This window comes from Thalassophryne amazonica, chromosome 12 (assembly GCF_902500255.1).
Source record: "Thalassophryne amazonica chromosome 12, fThaAma1.1, whole genome shotgun sequence".
NCBI lineage: Eukaryota > Metazoa > Chordata > Actinopteri > Batrachoidiformes > Batrachoididae > Thalassophryne > Thalassophryne amazonica.
In genome coordinates, this window is record NC_047114.1 from 96,955,091 (window position 1) to 96,979,486 (window position 24,396).

The 24,396-nt window shown below is 45.5% G+C and overlaps 1 protein-coding gene across 1 annotated transcript; it reads left to right on the top strand.

The window, feature by feature from the left end:
• The first annotated feature begins 820 nt into the window (after positions 1-820).
• LOC117522147 (partitioning defective 3 homolog) lies at positions 821-22,396 on the top strand. Its single transcript, XM_034183527.1, has 3 exons — positions 821-1,063; positions 17,392-17,538; positions 21,384-22,396. The coding sequence occupies exons 1-3, from the start codon at positions 1,008-1,010 to the stop codon at positions 21,778-21,780; spliced, it is 600 nt and encodes a 199-aa protein (XP_034039418.1). The 5' UTR covers positions 821-1,007; the 3' UTR covers positions 21,781-22,396.
• Positions 22,397-24,396: the final 2,000 nt, after the last annotated feature.

Here is a 24,396-nt window from a genome sequence, read left to right on the forward strand (position 1 = left end):
TTAAATGCCAACTTTCACAAAAAGGGGGGGTAATAGTATAAGTTGGAGTATAAATTGCATCATTTTTCTGTATTTGTATTAGTATTAGTTGTTAAGACCTCCCAAAATAAAATAATAAAAAAAGCTTGACTTATACGTCTTATGCATCTTATAGTCTGGAAAATACAGTATACAGTGACAGGGACAGTTTACAAGACGGTAATGAGACTAGCTGCACTGTATGACTTAGAGACGGTGGCGCTAACAAAAGACAGGAGGCGGAGCTGAAGATGCTGTGATTTTCTTTGGATGTAAGGACGGTGGACAGGAGAGGGACAGCACCAAGTCAGAGAGGCGAGACTGAGATGGTTTGGACATGTGCAGAGGAGGGACCCAGGATATATAGAGAGAGGGATGCTGAGGATGGAGCCACCAGGCAGGAGGAGAAGAGGGGAGGGAGCAAGAGAACAGTTAGCACGGAGATTGTGTAAAAATTTTAAGTGTTGAGTGCGCCCAGCCGCTGTCTTCATGTGTTTTTTGGATCTGGACAGATGACAGTTGAGCAGCAGTGAATGATGTGAGGCGGGACGGCGGGAACCTCGGGGGCGGGTTGTTGGGGTGTTTCGCGTGGTGCAGCGCTGGTCTCTGTTCATTGTTGTGAATAATACATCAGAGGCACCTTATTTTGATTCATATTGCTTTTGGCTCCGCTGTCAGGCGTCTCTCGGCTCAGTCCTCACTTATCACATTTTACTTTTTATCTGGGTTTTTGCTGTGTCAACAGCGCCTTTGATCAATTCACAGACAAAGTGCGCAGAAGTTAAAAGAACTCCATCTTTAGACCATTTCCGCCTGCACTGATGGAGCTAGGTCAGTTGTTCACAATAGACCTCTCGCACTCATCCATCTTGACCCCATGTCTCTCTCTCTCTCTTTCACTCTCTCTCTCCCTCTCCGCAGTAACCGGCTCACCCCCAGCAACCATGACCGGATACAGAGGCTGAGGCAGGAGTTCCAGCAGGCTCAGAATGTTCCTGATGACGCCGATGAGCGCAGGAGGACCTACAGCTTCGAGCAGCCCTGGGTGAGTGTCTGACGTGACGGCTGTAACGCCAAACCGCTTTGTGCCGGAGAGGATGCTGAGACTAAGAACCAAACACTGACTGGGGACGGCCATCAGGATAATGCTAACAGTGTTAGCGCCCTGCCTGTGGTGCTAACCGTCACTAACTGCACTGCTAGGCTGTGAACAGGACGGGTGATAACAACCCACCCACCCCCCCTCCCAAGATGACCATTAACCTCCCCAGGGCCTTCCCGGCTAATTTAGCTCCTGCTAACCACTTCACTGTCTGCATGGAGGCATATGTATGGCCATCACTAACTCCACCCACCTGTCACAGCCATCTCCACTCATCCGTTGCCCCGCCCACCTGTTGACCTCCCCTCATGGACCTTCATCTCATGGACTCGTGAAGCCCTCAGAACACCCCTCTAGTTTTTAACTGTGCCTTTTAAAGCTTTAAAAGTCAGATCATGTGCGACTTTAATTGCCGTTTTCTTAATTTAACACCTGATTGGCTGATAAGAGGGTTAAGGAGGGTGGCAGCAAAGCAGCGAGGAGTCGTAACAAGCGAACAAAATTTGAACGCCTTCAAAGTTTTTGGGGGTGATGAAACCTCGTCATATTTTTAAGATTTAATTTAGTCCTCGGCGTCTTTGCGCCTGATGTCTGCTCGGTCTTACATCACGCTGAGTAACAGATCTGTGAGTGCTGCAGCCGGCTTTTACCAAACAATAAAAATAACGTTTTAACCGTCTTTTTAATCTGATGAGTTTTTAATGTGTAACGGTTGTCGTGTTTCACACACTTTTGTAAAATGAGACATTTTCAGCACAGCCTTCGGTCTGATTTTGAGACGACACACACACGCACAAAAATTTGTTTCATGTTTTATTTTCAGCACTTTAAAAAATTTACCAACACGCGGTAACACGGTGGATCTTTTTAATATTGTGGTGATTTAGCTGCACCAGCATGTTTTTTATTTTTCTCAAACTGCTCTCTGTGATGCGCTGAAAATGCTAAATTATAAATTGTCCTCCTTGTTTGTTTGAACGAGGCCTTTTTACACACACTGTTGTTTTGGTATATTTCTATATGAACATTTTTTTGTTTTCTGCGGTTGAGTCAGTGATCATTCCCAGTTTGTGGTGTGTGTTGAGAGAATGTCGTCAGATTGAACCTGACAGCTGATGAATCCAATAAAAACGTGTCCTTTTGCTTTGTTAACTGGTGGCAGTGTTTCAGTTGTTTCAGCGGCACGGCGAACATTCCGCCCTACTCTGTGAAGTGGAACAGTGTGGGAACGAGGGCCACGGGTCGCGCTTCCTTTTGTCTCTCAACAATCGAGCGTGCACTCAATTAAATCGCCAGATAATAGGACGACATTGTGCACGTTTGCATCGACCGCAGCGTGCAGGCTGATGTCACCGGGTTCATTTTTCCACAACAACTTAAACTCCAAAAGTGGGATTACTTTGTCAGGTGAAGATGATGAGGATTCCACCTTCTCCACCGGAATTATGACCCACGTTGGTTTACACACGTAACTTCAGATCCCAGTGAGACTAAATCTTTGTGTCCCGTTTCACCCCAGGTAGAGTTCCGATGCATCCTTAAAAGTCTTACAAGGTGTGATTTTATTATTATAAAAAGTGTCGTAAATCAGCATTTAAAGAAAAAACTTAAAAATGTCGACACATGGGAAGTAGGATCCAATGCATGTTTTTTTTTAATTAAATTAAAAACTATCGCACTAAAATTCAGGGAAATTCAGTTTGATAACACTATGCAAAGTGAGATAGCAGAACCAACAATTTTTTGTCTGTTGCCGGAACGCTCGGAGCAGACGCACTTTCAACGAGCTTGATGTAACAATGATTATTTGGTTACATTTGTCCCAGTTGTATTGTCCCAGTTTTGGTTATTGTAATGCTGGTCTTCAATTTCCTTTGACTGGCATTTAAAAAGTTTTAAATCTAACTTGGCGCAAGCTGTAGGAACTCTGCTCAGGATGGGAATCCACAACCGTTCCAGATGACAACTGGTTAGAGTTTTTTCAATCTATCAGAATTGAAATGCCTCAGTTATGATTAATTCCTTTTATTAATGCTGCCATGTTTTTTCTGACAGTCCCATGTTGCAAAAACCAATGTGTCGTGCTTACATTAATGGTAAATATCCACCAGGTGGAGATATTCCATTTCAAGAACCTTGGGTCATGACTACAACCATTCTGTTGCTTATAGTGGTAGATTCCTGTCCATAGACCACCCAGCTCTAAATGGGTACCAGCCTTGGCTGGGGAAGTACCGTATTTTCTGGAGTAAAAAGTTGCATCTGTTGAAGAGGAAAACCCCATATGTCTTTCGTCCTGGAGTATCAGTCACACTTTTTGTATATAGTATACCAGCTTTTTAACTTGGGGTTTTTGTACATTGTTTGCAGTGTACTTTTTATTACTGGGATTTGATCATTATTATTATGAGAATTAATTTTGTTTGATGCTGTGATTACTGGGAAGGCCCGATATAATAGTCAGGATATACAGTAAGTTGCAGCCCTCCCAAAGTAGTAAAATAAACAAAACTGAGACTTATCAGCCCTTACGGGGGGCGTAGACTCTGTCGCTTCACACTATGGAATCCAGGAAGATGCTGCGGGACCAACTAGGCTCAGGGCCTATGCTGGACTTATTTATTACCCCACAAATGCAAATCTGGTAATTTCGAGGAACCCTTGTAGATGGGATTTGACAAACGCCCTTTGAAAACACCTCTAATGAAGCTCAGTTGAATCTGCTGCATGTTGTCCATCCATCCTGCAGTTGCGTGTTTTTCCCACGAGCTCTTTCCACGTTTATTCACATACCTCTGAATGGAGTCATGTTTGCCACTGAACCCTCGTCTTTGTCACAACAATTTGGGGAGCAGGGAAAGATTCTGGGTAGCACGTTCTAATTCCATCAAAATGACTGATGCCCGCTCCCCCAGCAGCGCTGCACTTTATTGCTCTCATTTATATCACTGAGGGAATAGAATTCATTCAGTGATGCTGGGGGTTTAGAAAGGGCGTAATATTGCCTCTTGTATTTTACTGTAACCATTATGTGAAATCCTTCAGGGTGTTTTTCTTCCTGTTCACAATCATGTTGACGCAGATGAATCAACGTTCCTGGGAGTGGGGGTATTCTCACGGGAAAACATTTAGACTGCAGTTCACCTGCAGGGGTTTTGTGTAAGCGTTTGCAGGCCTCCGTATGTGCTGCTGTCTGTTAACCGGGGTGATTATCAGTGCTTCATTTGGTTAACGGGGGAAGTCTCCTTTGCCTCTTTAATTGTTTTACGGCCTTTCCACCAAATGATGTCCACGGCACTCCCCCCCCAGTGCTCGCCATACGTCGCTCAGCCATAAAGGTAATTAGATTGGCTTTCTGATCCGCACACAGTTATTGCACCCGCACCACTAATGAAGACTGGAGAGGAGGAGGTGAAAGTGTGGTGGGTCTGAAGGTGGCGCTGCAGGGCTGAGAGATAAAGCAGGAATAATCATCAGCAACTGTAATAATGAGCCAGAAATTAGTTAAACATAAAACCAGATTTATAAGGCAGCATGGTGGAGTGCATCTCTGCTATGACCCAAGGGTTTGGGTCCATCCTGAACAGGTTTTGATGGGAACTGTTTTTGACCCATTTGTCCAATTTATGGAATCATTATCTCTGTGAAGTAGCAGGTGTGTCCTTAACCTCCTCCGGCCACCGGGGGTCCTCAGCACTTGTAATATTTAGCCTAGTTTCCACTGAGCAGTCTGGGTCAGTACAGCACAGTATGCTACTCTTCGCAACGGATGAGAATGGCTTGCGTTTCCAGTGCCAGCAGTACCCTTTGTTTGGTCGGTGTATCATGGTAGATGTCAACACGCACGTCATCGAGATGGGCAGCATCATGTCATATCATTGGGGGTGGAGCTTCCACCTTTGTCCACATGTCCGTTGGAAGAGAGTCCCCAAGTTTACAGAAGAAAGTCCAACAAGAGCATGATGTCTCGTTGTTGCAAGATGTAAATGAAATGCAGAAGGAGGGCATCATCAGTAACATCTGATTAGTTCCATGTTAATGTGGGAAAAAAAGAATTTCACAACTTCAGTCAACAAATTTAAATTTCTCTCATTTGAAAAATATGTCGGAACAGCTTACACAAGCCATTGTACTAGTGTTATTGACCTGACCGGAACGGACCCTTACAAAGGACATTAAAACCCAACGGACATAATTTACTGTGAATAAAATATGACCAAATGTTTTCAGTCTGAACAAACCCAAAGAGAGAGTGAATTGTTATCCACCACAGGACACCGAGATCCTCTGATATTCTCTTAATATCAGCCTGATTTACTACAAAGATACGAGAGTCTTTACCCAAATCATCTTTTTCCACTTGGAATCCCAAAGATGTTGGTCACAACAGTTGTGCCAGCTTTCGTTGGTAAAGTAGTTTTTGAGTGATGCCATGAGTTAGAACGTTATTGTTTGAGTCAGCAAAATGGTCATAATCAGTGTAGGTAAAATAATGTTGAATATGTCTAATTTTATTCAGAAGTGACGGTTCCATGGCTGGTTGTTGATAAATTGTTTCTTGTTTTCTTTTGAGGGTGTTTTGTTTTTCGCTCAGATAAAGTTGTGGTTGCCACGGCATTTACCAGCTACCATTGGCATTTTATTTCATTTTAAATGTTTGCCAAAGTTTGCTGCTATCTGTAAAATGTCATTGTTTTGGAACATAAACATTTTCAGTTTCTACTTTTGATCTCGACTGTGAAATCACACTAGTGGTGAAATGATACATTGCGTATCGCGATAATCGTATCGTGAGGCCTGTATCAAATTGTAACAGGGGATTTTTTTTCTTTCTTTCTTTCTTTCTTTAACTAAGTGTCATGTAAAATATCAGGTGTGATACAATGAAAAGTCAACTACTGCATGGAAGAAATAATCTCTTGAAGTAGAATCAAATGATTTATAAAATATAAATCACAAGCTGATGTTATCAGGGATTGTGATTTAAACTTCACAATAATTTGTTTCTTTAAAGTCAAACATTCATCACTGATTACGTTCTATGTAATTAGTAAGAACAGTGAGGTAAGCATGTATTGTAAGAGGGATGGGTGTCATTAAGATTTAGCAGTACTGTTTATCAATCAATCAATCAACTTTTTTCTTATATAGCGCCAAATCACAACAAACAGTTGCCCCAAGGCGCTCCATATTGTAAGGCAAGGCCATACAATAATTATGAAAAACCCCAACGGTCAAAACGACCCCCTATGAGCAAGCACTTGGCCACAGTGGGAAGGAAAAACTCCCTTTTAACAGGAAGAAACCTCCAGCAGAACCAGGCTCAGGGAGGGGCAGTCTTCTGCTGAGACTGGTTGGGGCTGAGGGAAAGAACCAGAAAAAAGACATGCCGAGAAGGGGGGCAGAGATCGATCACTAATGATTAAATGCAGAGTGATGCATACGGAGCAAAAAGAGAAAGAAACAGTGCATCATGGGAACCCCCCCACAGTCTACGTCTAAAGCAACATAACCAAGGGATGGTCCAGGGTCACCCGATCCAGCCCTAACTATAAGCCTTAGCGAAAAGGAAAGTTTTAAGCCTAATCTTAAAAGTAGAGAGGGTATCTGTCTCCCTGATCTGAATTGGGAGCTGGTTCCACAGGAGAGGAGCCTGAAAGCTGAAGGCTCTGCCTCCCATTCTACTCTTACAAACCCTAGGAACTACAAGTAAGCCCGCAGTCTGAGAGCGAAGCGCTCTAATGGGGTAATATGGTACTACGAGGTCCCTAAGATAAGATGGGATCTGATTATTCAAAACCTATAAGTAAGAAGAAGAATTTTAAATTCTATTCTAGAATTAACAGGAAGCCAATGAAGAGAGGCCAACACGGGTGAGATATGCTCTCTCCTGCTAGTCCCCGTCAGTACTCTAGCTGCAGCATTCTGAACCAACTGAAGGCTTTTTAGGGAACTTTTAGGACAACCTGATAATAATGAATTACAATAGTCCAGCCTAGAGGAAATAAATGCATGAATTAGTTTTTCAGCATCACTCTGAGACAAGACCTTTCTGATTTTAGAGATATTGCGTAAATGCAAAAAGGCAGTCCTACATATTGTTTAATATGCGCTTTGAATGACATATCCTGATCAAAAATGACTCCAAGATTTCGCACAGTATTACTAGAGATCAGGGAAATGCCATCCAGAGTAACGATCTGGTTAGACACCATGCTTCTAAGATTTGTGGGGCCAAGTACAATAACTTCAGTTTATCTGAGTTTAAAAGCAGGAAATTAGAGGTCATCCATGTCTTTATGTCTGTAAGACAATGCTGCAGTTTAGCTAATTGGTGTGTATCCTCTGGCTTCATGGATAAATAAAGCTGGGTATCATCTGCGTAACAATGAAAATTTAAGCAATGCCGTCTAATAATACTGCCTAAGGGAAGCATGTATAAAGTGAATAAAATTGGTCCTAGCACAGAACCTTGTGGAACTCCATAATTAACTTTAGTCTGTGAAGAAGATTCCCCATTTACATGAACAAACTGTAATCTATTAGACAAATATGATTCAAACCACCGCAGCGCAGTGCCTTTAATACCTATGACATGCTCTAATCTCTGTAATAAAATTTTATGGTCAACAGTATCAAAAGCAGCACTGAGGTCCAACAGAACAAGCACAGAGATAAGTCCACTGTCCGAAACCATAAGAAGATCATTTGTAACCTTCACTAATGCTGTTTCTGTACTATGATGAATTCTAAAACCTGACTGAAACTCTTCAAACAGACCATTCCTCTGCAGGTGATCAGATAGCTGTTTTACAACTACCCTCTCAAGAATCTTTGAGAGAAAAGGAAGGTTGGAGATTGGCCTATAATTAGCTAAGATAGCTGGGTCAAGTGATGGCTTTTTAAGTAATGGTTTAATTACTGCCACCTTAAAGGCCTGTGGTACATAACCAACTAACAAAGATAGATTGATCATATTTAAGATTGAAGCATTAAATAATGGTAGGACTTCCTTGAGCAGCCTGGCAGGAATGGGGTCTAATAAACATGTTGATGGTTTAGATGAAGTAACTAATGAAAATAGCTCAGACAGAACAATCGGAGAGAAGAGTCTAACCAAATACCGGCATCACTGAAAGCAGCCAAAGAACGATACATCTTTGGGATGGTTATGAGTAATTTTTTCTCTAATAGTCAAATTTTGTTAGCAAAGAAAGTCATGAAGTCATTACTAGTTAAAGTTAATGGAATACTCAGCTCAATAGAGCTCTGACTCTTTGTCAGCCTGGCTACAGTGCTGAAAAGAAACCTGGGGTTGTTCTTATTTTCTTCAATTAGTGATGAGTAGAAAGATGTCCTAGCTTTACGGAGGGCTTTTTTATAGAGCAACAAACTCTTTTTCCAGGCTAAGTGAAGATCTTCTAAATTAGTGAGACGCCATTTCCTCTCCAACTTACGGGTTATCTGCTTTAAGCTACGAGTTTGTGAGTTATACCACGGAGTCAGACACTTCTGATTTAAAGCTCTCTTTTTCAGAGGAGCTACAGCATCCAAAGTTGTCTTCAATGAGGATGTAAAACTATTGACGAGATACTCTAACTCGCTTACAGAGTTTAGGTAGCTACTCTGCTCTGTGTTGGTATATGACATTAGAGAACATAAAGAAGGAATCATATCCTTAAACCTAGTTACAGCGCTTTCTGAAAGACTTCTAGTGTAATGAAACTTATTCCCCACTGCAGGGTAGTCCATCAGGGTAAATGTAAATGTTATTAAAAGTATTTTTAGCAGTATTCTTATTGATACTTATTCTTTTTTAAATCTAAAAAAGAGTGAAATTAAGAACATAATTAACATTTTTTATTTTCTTCCTTAAACAATCAAGTGCAACCCCACTTTTGAGTGATTCATTCTCCACCATTGTCGGTTCTGTGTGTGTAAGAGATGGACAGCACCTCATTGATATTCTGCCGATGTGTGCTCAGAGATACAAGCTCCCTGGAGAGAGAGAGAGAAATTTCCGGAAAATTTCCTAAATTTCTCCAGTACCGAAAGCAGTATCTTTAAAGGGCAGAGCTCGGATGGACACACGTGATGTTTGTATTTGTCATGGTGAATGCTAAATTGTTAAGGTGCACAGCGGCTGCGGCCTGACGACCTGTGCAAGTGTTGGCGGGAGGGCGGGTGGTTCCAGCAGGATGAGTGTCGCCTCCTTCATTAACACCCACTAACATCCATCATGTCTCATCACTGTAACCCTGCTCTCCAGCATGGCCTCGTTTCCCTCCTTCTGTCTGTCTGTGTCGCCCTTCATTTTGACCTGAGGAGAGACGAGCTCAGGGTCTGACTGCCTGACTCAAGGCTGGTAAGTGGCTGTGGTTTGGACCGGGTTGGGGGGGTTACTGTTTCTTAAAGTGTCATATGTCGCAGATTGCTGCAGGATTTTGCTCCTGTTGTGTGGAAAAACAGAAAGTAACAAATTTCACACCTACATTTGAGGTGATGTTCTTATTAGTATATAATTAACTTATATTAACTGTTAATTAACTTTATTCATTCATTCATTTTCTTCCACTTAATCCGAGGTCGGGTCGCAGGGGCAGCAGCTCAAGCAAAGCCGCCCAGACCTCCCGATCCACACACGCCTCCCCCAGCTCCTCCAGTGGAACCCCGAGGCATTCCCAAGCCAGCTGCGAGACGTAGTCCCTCCAGCGTGTCCTGGGTCTTCCCGGGGCCTCCTCCCAGAACACCTCTCCAGCGAGGTGTCCAGGGGGCATTCGAAAAAGATGCCCGAGCCACGTCAGCTGGCTCCTTTCAACGTGGAGGAGCAGCGGCTTCATTCCGAGCTCCTCACCCTATCTCTAAGGGCGCCCAGTCACCCTGAGGAGGAAACTCATCTCGGCCGCTTGTACTCGCGATCTTGTTCTTTCAGTCATGAGCCAAATCTCATGACCATAGGTGAGGGTCGGAACGTAGATCAATCGGTAAATAAAGAGCTTTGCCCTCTGCTCAGCGCTCTCTTCACCACGATGGTCCGATACAGCGACCACATCACTGCGGACGCTGCACCGATCCGTCTGTCGATCTCACGCTCCATCTGTCCCTCACTCATGAACAAGACCCCGAGATACTTAAACTCCTCCACTTGAGGCAAGGACACTCCACTGACCTGAAGAGGGCAAAGTACCTTTTTCTGGTCGAGAACCATGGCCTCGGATTTGGAGATGCTGATTTTCATCCCGGACGCTTCACACTTGGCTGCAAACCGCTCCATCTACAAAACATATGTGGACTGGTTGGCGAACTCCCATGAACCCTCGGGTGTAGAGCTGGTCCAGTGTGTCGCGACCAGGACGAAAACCACACTGCTCCTCCTGAATCCGAGGTTCGACTATTCGTCGAATTCTCCTCTCCAGTACTCTGTAATAGACCTTACCGGGGAGGCTGAGGAGTGTGATCCCCCTGTAGTTGGAACACACCCTCCAATCCCTCTTCTTAAACAGAGGGACCAACACCCCGGTCTGCCAATCCAGAGGCACTGTCCCCGACCGCCACGCGATGTTGCAGAGGCGTGTCAGCCAAGACAGTCCCACAACATCCAGAGACTAAAGGTACTCCGGACGGATTTCATCCACCCCAGGAGCCTTGCCACCGATGAGCTTTCTGACCACCTCGGTAACTTCGGCCTGGGTGATGGATGAGTCCGCCTCTGAGTCCCCAGTCTCTGCTTCCTCTTCGGAAGATGTGATGATGGGATTGAGGAGATCCTTGAAGTATTACTTCCACCACCCGACAACATCCCCAGTCAGGGTCAGGGTCATAATTAACTTTATTTACTCATATTTATTAGCTTAATTAACTTTTTACTCATATATAACAATGTTATTTACTCATATCTAAACATTATTAACATTATTTACTCATATATAAACTTAATTAGTGTTATTAACTCATTAATTATTAACGTTATTTACTCATATATACTTGTTATTACTCATATATAAACTTAATGTTATTACTCTATATTAACTTAATTAACAGTATTTACTCATTAACTATGAAGATTATTTACATATATTAACGTGAGTTACGAATGTAACTACGGTTCTATGAATTCCGGATGACCGCCAGACGGCTGTGCTTTAGCACCTGGATAACTACATGTGAGCAGCACAGAGGTCAAGAATATATCCCAACAAAGTCACACCATTGAATGTGACCTGGGTGACGTCACTGGTTGTCTTTATATACCAGATGCACCCAGCGCTCGCTTCTTTTCGGAATGAACTCGCAAGACTCTGAGTGACAAGCAACTCTGGCGGTCATCCAGAATTCATAGAACCGTAGTTACATTCGTAACTCTCGTTCTATTTCATTCCTCCTGACCGCCAGAGGGCGGTGCTTTAGCACCTGGATGACTTAATACCAACAAGGTCACGAAGAGTCACACTCACCTCGCATCAGCAGTGGGGAGTGGAGGCAGACAACACCGCCGAAGTCACCGCAGGAGGAGCGGCCACATTCAGTCTGTAATAGCGGGCGAAGGTACAGGACGAAGCCCACGTAGCAGCAGCACAAATATCACTCAAAGGGACACCTCTCAGTGCAGCCCAGGAGGTGGACACCCCTCTGGTGGAATGGCACGTAACCTTAGGAGGCTGAAGACCTCTGGACCTGTATACTTGTAAAATGGCATCCACGACCCAATGCTGAGTCGTGCTTTGAGACAGCACAGCCTCTTTTGTGATCACCGTAAACACAAACAGGGCATCCGTTTTCGGATCCCGGCAGTCGCACTAATGTACTGCTTCAACATTCGGACAGGACACAGGGAACCTGAAACAGATAATCCTGGATCAGAATGCGGACATACACAGCCAAGGAAACTGGCTGGTTAACATGAAAAGTTGAAATTCTCTTGGGTAAAAAGGACGGATTAGGCCACAGCGTAACACCAGATCTGTCAGAATTCCATCGCAAACAGTACCCAGCGACTGAGAGGGCATGGAGCTCTCCCACCCGCTTAGCCGAGACAGTGCAAGTAGAAAGGCAGTCTTCACTGACACCCATTTAAGATCAGCACTTTCAACTGGTTCGAAAGGGGATAAGCTTAAACCTTCCAGGACTAGAGGAAGGTCCCATAAGGTACGCGTGCAAGCCTTGGAGGCCGCAAACGTAGAGCACCTTTCAAAAACGACACACTAAGAGGTGTGAACCCACTGACCGGCCATCAATGTAGACGTGCCGGGCAGAGATTGCAGCAACATAAACCTTCAAGGTAGCGACAGAAAGTCCTTTCTCCAGCAGTTCTTGTAAATATGTGAGGAGAATAGGCACAGGGCAATGCTCCGGTCTAACTTTTGTTTCTCACACCACCGTGCAAACAGCTTCCATCTGTTGTCATACAAAGCCCTGGTAGAAGCAGCACGTGAATTAAGGATAGTCTGAACAACAGCCTGGTCACAAGAACTTAACAAGGAGTCTGGCCCCTCAACGGCCACACATACAGTTGAAGGCGTTCTGGGTGAGGGTGCCAAATCCTCCCCTGTAGCTGTGACAACAAATCCTTCCTTCCGGGAGAGCCCAAGTTCTCCCTCGAGGAGTTTGTAAATCATGGGAAACCAAATCCTCCCAGGCCAGAATGGAGCAACCAGCAGCACCCTGTGGCTGCTCTGATCTATCCTGTGCAGTGTCAACATCAGCAGCGGGAGAGGAGGGAAGGCATAAAGGAGGCAATCCGGCCACGGGTGAGCCAATGCATCCTGCCCCAGCGGGCTGTCTGGTTCCAAGAGGGAGTACCATCGTGGGCAATGTGTCGAGGTGCTTGAAGCGAAAAGGTCCACTTCCGCTGCACCATATTTCTGCCAGATCATTTGGACCACAATCGGGTTCAGTCTCCACTCTCCCGGTGGTGGTTTCTGTCTGGAGAGTAAATCCGCTGCACTGTTCTGTACACCGGGCAGATGAACTGCTCTGACACTCTGAAGGCGAGGCAACGCCCATAAGAGAAGCTTCCAGTTTCTGCCAATGAGTGATTGGACCTGGTGCCCCCTGATGGTTTATGTGATAGACTGTTGACGTGTTGTCCGACCGGACAAGAACATGTCTTCCTCTCAGGGCTGGGAGGAAATGCTTGAGAGCCAGTCGCACAGCGCGAAGCTCCAGCACGTTTATGTGTTGGAGTCTCTCCTGGGGACTCCAGACACCCCTCACCATCCTGTGATTCCACACGGCCCCCAACCTTTGAGTGATGCATCTGTAACAACCACCTCTCCGAGAAGGAACAGAGCCTAGAGGGACACCCTTGCAGATGAAGTCCACGTTCCCCCAGGGTTTGAGGTGCAGAAGGCACTGGTTGGAGAGTCGTACAAGCCTGTGCTGATGCAACTTCGAGTTGAGGCCTAGGTTGTTGATCCAAATCTGTAGGGGACGTAAGAACAGAAGTCCCAAAGGTACCACTAGCGACATTGCAGTCAATTTGCCCATCAACCGGAGCAGCAAACCAAAAGGCAGCGTCACAGCCCGTTGAATGTGTGAGACGAGACGAATTACATCGTCCACTCTCTGCGGGGATGGCGATGCAGTCATAGTCAGGGAGTTGATGGCAATGCCGATGAAGGTCGTTTGTTGACTGGGAACAAGAGAACTCTTTGCAAAGTTCACTGTGAGTCCTAAATGAGAGACATGGTTCAGTAGAAGAGCTGTGTCGTTGTGCGCCTGCTCCTGAGTCGGAGCGCAGACAAGCCAATCGTCTAAGTAGGGTAGGATTCTTAATCCAAGAGCTTGCAGTGGGGCTAGTGCTGCAGCCATACATCTGGTAATGTACGAGGGGCAAGAGAGAGGCCGAAAGGAAGCACTCTGAACTGGTATGCCTGACCTTCGAAAGCAAAGCGGAGAAAACTGCCTGTGATGAGGCGCCACTGGCACATGGAAATAGGCGTCTTTTAAGTCGACACTTGTGAACCAGTCTCCTGGTGCGATAGTTTGAAGGACTCTACTGTGCGGAGCATGTGAAACTGCAGCACTTTGATATAACGATTCAGACGTCGGAGATCGAGGATAGGACGAAAGCCGCCCATCCTTCTTTGGAACAAGGAAGTAAATTGAATAGAACCCCCTGAGCTGGTCTGATCTGTGAACTGGCTCTATGGCCCCCTTCTCCAGGAGTTCCAAAATCTCCCGTTGTAGGGCAGCAGGACTGCACCGAGTTGGAAACAACAGTTATCCTCACCCCACTGAACTTTGGAGACGACATCCGAACTGAATTCTGTAACCTTCGAACAAGGTTGAAATGACCCATGGGTCTTGAACTTGGCCTCCCAATGGCTGAGTTGATTTCGTGAATAAACGGCTGGGGGCCAAACATTGGCAGTCAGACCCAACCACCTCTGCCTCGCATCCCTGAGGACCTCTGGGTGCAATTACTGGAAGCTCTGCGACACCGTTCAGTTCTCGAGGGTCTGCCCATAGGCTCATGAAGGCAGGCTGCTGGGAGAGTTGGCCCTCAACTGCAAAAGCACGTGCAGCTCTGGGAGTCGGCGGAAGCCTGGATGTAGAGTGAAAAGCTGTAGCACGTCTGACTGCTGAGGTCTGGAAGACCGGTGTAGGTCAACAAACTGTTGCCGAGATTTACTAGCCTCGACAGCACGCTCTAAAGTTTGTTGGGCCGCAGGTCCAAATACTTGGCCTGGAAGAACCGGCAGCGAATGGAGTGTGCCTCTGCAGGATTCGGAAAGGGGGGGACTGCGCAAGCCACACCTGACGTCTAGTGATGGTAAGGGTTGACATCAGTCTGCCAAGCTCTCTGGACATATAAGCAAAGGTTTGGAGTGAGGCATCACTAAGACTTTGCGTAGCATCATCAACCTCTGCCTCCCTCAGACTTTGAGAGGGGCAAGGGCTAAATGGGACAGTGAGTTGCCTAGGCGACCGATGCGAGCAGCTATGTCATAGCTTTTGGTGAGGATGTCATCAGTGACCCTACACTGAGGGCGTGGGCAGCGGGCTCCGGTCCGAGCAGCATCAGCTGGTGAGCCACAACCAGGTTCGCAATAATGCTGTCAATGGCGGGCATACAGTTCAGACCATACTGCGCTGAATCACACATAGAGCTAAGGGCTCTGCAGTCCTGTGATAGATGGGCATGATTTGGGTCCGCCCACATCGGTGGAGCTCCTCGATATATGGGTTGTGAAACTGGAACGTTGAACTCAGGCTTCTGAGTGACTTTGAAAAAGGCACTTGAAGCGGTGGTTTCCGCAGGGGGATTGTCGACCCCAAGCCTGGATAAGCCAACTGAACAGCTTGCTTGACAAAGGATAGTCCAGGTTCGGTTTGCAGCATGACTCAGAGGTATGAGAGCCCACTACTGAATGGCTTGGAGAAAGACTCCTCTCATCCTCATCCTCCACACAGTTTATATCACTTGTCATGTACAAGGAATCAGTTGCAGCAATAGACCGACATCGTCCGCCTGCTGAGTAACTACATTGGTCTGATCAGCCTCATTAGGGACAGCAGGAACTGTCACTGCATCCTTAGGCTGTAGATTCAGAAGCAAGGACTTAATCTGAGCAAACTCAGAATCAACGTTTTCGACCTTTTCAGCCAAAGCATGGTCAGGAGTAACCTTCTTAGCAGAAGGGGCTCCTGCATGTGGGCTGTTTACGGTGCTTGGGGTCCTTCCTGGGGCTGGAGGCCAAAGTAACACTAGATATTCCACTTTCCAATGCCGCAGGTCTAGCAGATCTCTCTGCCAGTGGCATGCTGGCACAATTAAGGCAGGCATCGCCATCAGGGCTTTCCCTCAGGTGTCCGATCCCAAGACAGGAGGGGCAAAACATATGTCCATCATCTGGCTCAAGGGAGCCAAACAGGTACTACAGCCATGCAACAAAGGCCCTGTCAACATTGTGGACTGCGTGCAGATGGCTACGCAAAGCCCTGATGGTTACAAATGGAAAGACAAAGCGTGAATCACAAGCAGTGGAAATAGTACACGAGGCACGGAGCGTGAAGCCATCACAGCCGTCGGCTTGAACACGAGGCACGGAGCGTGAAGCACTCACAGCCGTTGGCTTGACACGATGGCACGGAGCGTGAAGCACTCACAGCCGCAGACTCGACTGAGGCACGGAGCGTGAAACACTCCAGCCGCAGACTCGGCACGAGGCACGGAGCTTGAACACTCACAGTGTAAAAGCTAATACAAGGCCCGGAGCGTGAAACACTCACAGCCACAGTAATAACACGATGCACACAGCTGAAAAAACTCACAGGCCCAAGTGCTAAGTCACTTAGAGCAACGACGACAACACTAGCTGCTAGCGGAGCTGTTAAACTTAGCAAATGGCGGCAGTGCACACAAAGTACTTCAAGGAGTGGAAAACCCTCACGGCAAGCCCAACACAGTACACTATACTGGTTCTGATACACACACTACCACGTAGTTAACGGGGTTAGCGACACAACTAAACAAATAGACAGCTTTCATCGAAAACAACACAGCTAATGTGCACAGAGGAAATATCCAGCAGGGCAGCGGCAGGCGCGCCACCCGGCGTTTAGGAAGGTGTACTCACGACAGGCGTCAAAGAATACAAAAAACGGTGAAGCCGTGTCTCGCAGCCTCTGGAGGACGTGTGCAGTGCACGTAGCTCCAACCGAAGGTGGGTTGCGAGGCTACAAGCTGAGGAGCGGCAATCGCAGCTAAATGCGTTCTCAACCTCTAAGAATGCGAGAATGTAGAAAAGAAGCGAGCGTTGGTATATAAAGACAACCAGTGACGTCACCCAGGTCACATTCAATTGTGTGACTTTGTTGGTATATATTCTCGACCTCTGTGCTGCGCACATGTAGTTATCCAGGTGCTAAAGCACCGCCCTTGGTGGTCAGCAGGAATGAAATAGAACTATAATTTACTTTATTTGCACATATATGAACTGTTAGTGTTAGTCATATATAAGTATTAACTTTATTTACACATGTTACTGTTAATTAACTTTATTATTATATATGTTAACTGTTAATTAACATTATTTACTCATACTGTATTAACAGCATTATTTAGTTGTGTGAGTAAATAAATATATACGATTTTAATTCCTTCTGTTTGAGGGCAGATCAAACTTTTTGTCATTTTTTGTGAAGTTTTTTTTTTATCATTTAAAACATGTTTTATGATAGTAATAATGATAATAATAATTCTGCTTTGCCTGTTTTGGTGATGATGATGATGTCAGTTAACAAGCTGCCATCTTGGCTTGTTTCAGTCGAACGTCAGCAGCAATAACGGTCCGGGCGCTTACAGCCAGCCGGGCCGCCACTCTGTGTCGGTCGAGGTTCAGATGCAGAGACAGCGCCAAGAGGAGAGAGACTCATTCAGTCAGGCTCAGCGGACAGTACAGCTCGCTTCCGCGGTAAGAATAACGGGCTGTGTGTGGTGTGTGTGTGTGCGTGCGTGGGTGCGTGCGTGCGTGTTTGGCTGTTACCTCTGAGTTTGTGCTGCACGTCGTAAAATGTCTGAGCTCTAATGTCTGAAGATGTGCGCTGTGGGTGTGTCTTTGTAACTGTAACGATCGTAGGCCATAAATCTAAAATTTCAGTCAGAAAACGTGTCGCATTCAGACGCCACTAAAACTCAGGATGGTCTGATCACGTGACCTCTGGCTCACATCTGACTTTTAATTGCGTCATACGGTGGCGTGCTGTTGCACGAGGGTAGTAGCGTGGTATGTGGTGAATCTGGCTTTAGAAAAGAAAAACACGTGACTCGTATTATCCATTAGCAGGTGTCTTATAATCAGACCGTTAGACCTCCTGAACGGTTTGGTGGATTTGATGGGTGTTTGCCGCGCTTTGAATTAAACTCTCTGAACCGAACCCAGATTCACTTACAGGTTGTGGTACCGTCATCTTCAAATTTGACATATTTAGCACTATTTTACCTACATCGAAGTTTCTGATTATGACCATAAACAGTGTCGGAGGCAAACAGGTGAATCTGAGTCGTTGGAAAACGGCTGACGAAGGAAGGAGGCAAGTTCTCAAAGTTTCCTGTCGAAGCCTTGAAGTAGACTTGCGCCGCTCCAGAGCATCCACTTAGCCCACATCTCCAACATTAAATGTATTGTCTACTCTTACTTGGCCATCGCTCTCTAATCCGCGGTTATCGACACAAATCCCTTCCTTGATAAATATTGCAGGCGGCTTTGCTGAAAGATTAATGAAGTAACGTCTTGCTCCAGCGGTCAAGAAACAACATCGGTGGCCTGGTCCCCTGACTTTTGCACTAATTCCAAGAATCTGTTCTGTTTGGATAAACCCGGCTGCACTCTCTAACTGTCAGCATGGCGACGTGGGGAAGCCGGACGTGGAACCGGCGCTTCCAGACTTTCTGTGGGTGTTATTTTTTATGACTTTGCGGAATGGCGCCATGATTAATGGCAGCAGCATTCCTTAAAAACAGCGTTCATTTTCGATAAAGGTCAGTTCCCTCCTGGGCCAGACCCTTCCCCAACGAGGAGCTCTGAGTGGAAACAAACCGCTGCCATTTGAGACAAAGGCGGCAGATGAAGGACGTTGGTATTTATCAAAGCCGAACACTATTGATCTCTGAGCCAAACTAATGCTGTAACAGAGATCAAATCCCGGCTGCCTGTCGGCTGTGCCACGTGTGCACGTGTGCCACGCCCGTGTCTACCTGTGCACTACCTCCTGTATTCATCACACGTGCACACGTGGTGTGGCTTCGGGCGGGAAGCCACTCAGCCAGGCGGGGTTTTGGCCTCTCAAGATGTGAGATGAAATCAGAACTCACGGATGCCTGCCTCTGAAAATATGAATCATTCGTCCATGCACAGTGATAAACATTTATACGCTTCTGTCTCACCCACGGGAAGCGTATCTGTCCACCGATTGTCTTCGATCTGCACTGAATAAAAATAAAAGCCTTTTTTCTTCTCATTAAGGTTACTTTCCTCAAATCCAAACAGAGCAGCCTAATGGTTTCTCCACAGATGGCTGATAAACCTGCTAATTATTCATGGCACACAGTCAAAAGCTCATTGATGTTTGTTTCTCTCTCTCTCTCTCTCTGTTCTTGTTTTTTCTTGCCCTCGAGATAAGCGGGCGGAGCTGCAGGGCTCCGGACGCCCATGCGTATTGCGTGGGCTCAGCACTGCCACAAAGAAGCTAGCCAAGCAGAAATGAGAAGTGATGTGACACTTCTGGATTTTTTTTTTTTTTCTAACCCCCCAGAGTAAAGGGCAGGGCAGCCCCCAGAAGGATGACAACCATCCGTGCCTTGAAGATGCGTGTGTGAGGTGTCAAACCTAAGCCTGGGCGAATCCATTGAGGATGCCATGGATTTCGAACTGCAGCAGGCCCGCCTTCACTGTCTGTCTGATTCGATGGCTGCATCTGTCCGTCTCTAAATGGGCCTAATGTGCTGCGAGGACGTTTTGACACGGTTAGGTGTCCGCTCGTGTTTCTTAGCGTCGGCTTCCGTGTCCCCAGAGGGAGTTTGCGAGGCTGTTACCGTTCCCGATCAGTGTGATGCTTCGGCGGCTGTGCGCAAGATGGCAGCATAATATTTCAGCAGTGACGCCAAACACTGCTTCATCTCCTATCAGCCACTGGGCTTTGTACAAGCATTTTAGTTGGTGCTGCCATTTTTGTCCTCGCCACCAGACCAGATGAAGACATGTGGCTCAGAAGGTTAAATGTCGACTGTATGATTTTCAGCGTGATCACTTTGTCCCGAAGCAACAGATTGATCTGTTTTGCAACATAAACAGAACACAAAGGCTGAAGTCTTCAAAAAAATCACTTTGACTTCAGATATTCGCACATAAACGTTACATTTTTACTCTTTTCTCTGTCAAAAGTGAAATAGCCCAAATTGTATGTAATTTACTTTTTATGCCCCCGCTCAATGAAAGTTAGGCGGGGGGTCATTTTCTTGTAATAAGTACAGAATGCCTTGTCTGATTGAAACCATTTCTTAGAGGAGTATTGGGAGAAGCTACAGGAAGGATCCTTTTGACAATGGCCTCTGTCCGTTATCCAATATGGCCGCTGCATCTTTATTTTTTTTCTGCACCATAACTAAAGAACGGCTCATCTGACTGAAACCATTTCTCGGTCGTGTATTGGGGAGACTATAGGAAGGATCCCTTTGAAAATTGGAGCCGTTACACCACAAACCAATTGGAAAAAGGTGATCTTTCCTGATACAGGTAGACCATATCCCATCTATAAAACATGAATCTTTTGCTCAAGAAATAATTTTCAGATGTCTTTATCACTTCTGCTACATAACCATACACCAACTTAACATACAAGTGGGAACATATGCCCCACTTTTTGTTGCTCTTTTTTTATTTATCCCCAAGGCTGAAGGCCGGAAGGGTGATTACGTTGTGGCGATATCCGTCCGTTCGGAAATCAACTCCACTCACACTTACAGGAGGAATTTTGTGAAACCTGGTACAAGTCCTTGTTATAGGTTGGTAATACACATATGTCGTTCAAGTTGGTCCTGGTTTACCAGAGTTATGGCCCTTGATTAACAAATCATGACTCAGTTTCAGGAGTGTGTGCCTACATTCTTAAATCAACTCCTCTCACATTTTTAGGAGGAATTTTATGAAACTTGGTATAAGTCCTTCTTATAGTTTAGTAATACGGATCTTAATGCACATTAAAAAAAATCCTTTTTATTCATATTTTTCAGTGCAGTCTGAATCAACGGGTTAACATTGAAAAGTTAATACATTTATTATTATTCTATCCTGTGATTCATTAGCAAGAAATGATTCTCTTGATTTATTAAATAAAATCCTTGCTCAAATTTGCTGATATGTGTTGACAAAACAAATGTTACCAGAATGTTGCATGCATTTGTACCAAAGCACCATTTGCCGGCGGGGGCTCCTGTGCTCTCAGAGCGCTCTCAGAGCGCTCTTGTTTTCATGGAAACATGTTCCGGAACAGAGATTCTTCACCGCCGACTTTCCCCAGGTTTCAATACTTTACACAGGGGTTAGGGTTTTAATCTTTTTGAGTTCAGGACATGACTGACTGAACATTTTTGATCCAGACAGTTAAGGAACAATTCACAAACGTGTGCCATAGTCCCATGAACACAACGGGGGGAGAGAACTGACCAAAAATAGAAGAGAACATGTTTGTGGTGTTTTTACTTCTAAGGAAATATATGAACCTGAAACTCCGACTGATATTTTACCTTCCTACATTACAGTCAACCCAGGAAGAACCCCAGCACCGTCTCTCAGGACTCGTGGGATAAAGCGTACCCACCTGGGGAGGGCTTCCAGACAGCCAAAGACAACCCCAGGTACTCCAGCTACCAAGGCTCCAGGAACGGGTACCCAGGCGGAAGCAGCGTTAACGCCCGGGTCCTGCTCGAAGCTCAGGAGCTCCTGAGGCAGGAGCAGAGGCGCCGGGAGCAGGAAGCCAAAGGGAAGATGATGCAGGAGAACAGCAGTAGCAGCTCCTACGACGGGTGCTCCGCAGCACGCTTGAAGGACCCAGCGTCACCCAAGGGCCCGTATCGCCAAGATGTGCCGCCGTCACCTTCACAGTTAGCAAGGCTAAATCGGCTGGGATCAGAGAAAGGACGACTTTTCTTTTCTTGAGGACAGATGGATGAGAACTGAGAACTTTGGTGGAAGAGCCTTGAAGAAAACTGTAAAGCAAACGCTAAAATTGCAGGTTAGGGATGATAGCCGAGAGATCTTATAGCGTAACGGCGATCTTAAAGGTGAACAGTGGCGCGTACACCGTATGTGGGTGTCCCTGACCTGTACGGGCAGTCAGAGGTCCTCCAGTGCCTTCTCGTCACCTGTGGACTCTGACTCGTGGAGATCTGCCACCTTCATGGACTGACAATCAAACAGGCAAACGAGTGGGCGTTCCCCTAAGCCCACAAGGGGGCGTAAGGTTTGCCGCAGGTTTACATATTTAAAGGTATCACTGCCACATCACGTGTGGGCGGAGTCCCATGGATGATCCTCCTCTTGGCTCCACCCCATCATCACAAAACACCTCACCTGGTCCTTTCATTACGATGAACTTTTTTTTTGTTTTATCAGCAAAACCAACGCATGCGGCAGCGTTTTCTTGCTTTGTTTCTCTTCAAAGACTGAGCTCTCAGCCGCGTTCTCCCCGCGGACACGAGACAACAAGGCAACAAGGCAAATGTATGACAAAAAAAAAAAATCAGGCCACGGCCTGTTGTGTTATTAATAAAAAGAAGTCCCCTTCATGAATGATTCATATTGTGTGTTCTCTCTCCACGGAGGAGAAGTAGGCAGAGAGGAGGGACGGCTCTGATCTGCTGCCTGCTCCTCCTGCTCCGTGCCGTCTGGAGCTCCGGCTCCCGTCCTCCTTCTCACCTCTCTGTTTATTCCCTCCTCCTCTGCTACCTCAGTGCCTCCACCTGTATCCTCCTTTCTCACCTCCTCGCTCTTCACCCACTTGTCTCTTCTCCTCTCATCTTCTCCACTCTGTCGCCTCATCCTTCTTGTCTCCTGAGTCGAGCTCCATACTGAATTTTTCATCAGAACCCACCTGCTGCCTGCCGGAGCCAGAGAGCGCCACCGCCAGAGGCGCCGAGCGTGGGTCAGCCTCCGACGCACATGTGCGTGGACACGGAGACGATGAGCTTCCCGGAGAGACTCGAATCAGCTGTTTTTTCCTGTTTGCAACACAAGACAAAGTCCTCAGGAGGTCTCAGGAGTTAATGACGTTTAACGATGTTAATTTACACTTTTAGCTGACGATCATCTGCCTGGATTTAAAAAGAACGAGGCGGGTACAGGTGCTCATTATCTCACTTTAAAAAAAAGATAAAGAAAGAAAGAAAGGTCAGTCAATCAACGGTCTCGTTTTCCTAACTTTTGAAGGAATTATTAGATTTGCAAATGTTGAGTGAACCCGTGTTTATACCAGACGTTGCTATGGCAACATGACCTATGACCTGCTTGACTTCCCATGTATTAAACATTACTTCAGTTAGCCTGAGCATACGTGGACACGCTAACGTGGTTAGCATTAATGTTGTTGTCAACAGCAGTCGCTGTTACCTCATATACTAATGCTAACCGCTAGTGCTAATGCTGATATTAAAGGGTAGCTTTTGGGTGATCTGAGTCATATTTGTTAACAGTTGGGCCTGTGAGTGTTCTACAGATGAATGCGGCTTCTGCATTTAAAAAAAAAATGCTTTTCAAAACATTAGTTTTAGAAGTAGTATATTTTCCGGAGTAATAACTAACCTTTTTTCTGTATGCAGAGCTCACTTTGTAAAGCAGCATTTTCCAGGATGCTAGTTTAATAACGGAAGGGAAAGATCGGGTCCGATATCAGCCTATCTTGCCATGTGAACCAGCCATTATTTGATGCAGTTTTGACAAAAGATACCTTCGGATGGATACTGATTGCTGACCCACAGTTTTGGAAACACTACAACAAAAACAGGTTAATTTAATTTGGTGTTTTTGTGCCTTGTCATAGTGTATTTTTTAATTTTTGCATTTACTCTTTTTATTATTGGAGCATAAGTCACAAGACCTCCCAAACTAGTAAAAACACTGCGACTTATACTATGGAAAATATGCTAATCTACGTCAGCTATGACAAATCACAGTACACACAAAGTAATGCCAGTGACCTACTTTTTACATCAGCGGCGCAAAACGTCTTTAAAAATATTTATTTCAAATATACATCAACATACACACTGTCGGGGAATCCTGTGTTAAGTTTTAAGTACTGTTGTGTGTTGCGCTTTAAGATGATCTGTAGAGTCTGGGCACCCCTGATAATTTTCATGATCTTCCTTTATAAATAATTGGTTGTTTGGATCAGAAATTTCAATTAAATATAGCATATAGCAGACGAACACACTGATATTTGAGAATTGAAATGCAGTTTCTAGTATTTATAGAAAGTGTGCAATAATTATTTAAACAAAATTGGGCAGGTGCATAAATTTAGGCACCCTTGTCATTTTATTGATTTGAATATATTTAGCCCAGTTATTGGAACACAAAATTGGTTTGGTAAGCTCATTGACCCTTGACCTGCTTACACAGGTGAATCCAAACATGAGAAAGGGTATTTAAGGTGGCCATTTGCAAATGATTCTCCTCTTTGCATCTCTTATGAGTGGCAACATGGGAGCCTCTAAACAACTCTCAAATGACCTGAAAACAAAAGACTGTTCAACATCAAGATGCCAAGATGTTTAT

What these genes read in the sequence shown, in the direction of transcription:
- LOC117522147 (XM_034183527.1), top strand. Translation starts at nt 1,008, where the DNA reads ATGTTCCTGATGACGCCGATGAGCGCAGGAGGACCTACAGCTTCGAGC. An exon ending in ACAGCTTCGAGCAGCCCTGG is followed by an intron (nt 1,064 to 17,391) that starts GTGAGTGTCTGA and finishes GGCTTGTTTCAG; the next exon opens with TCGAACGTCAGCAGCAATAA. An exon ending in CAGTACAGCTCGCTTCCGCG is followed by an intron (nt 17,539 to 21,383) that starts GTAAGAATAACG and finishes CCTACATTACAG; the next exon opens with TCAACCCAGGAAGAACCCCA.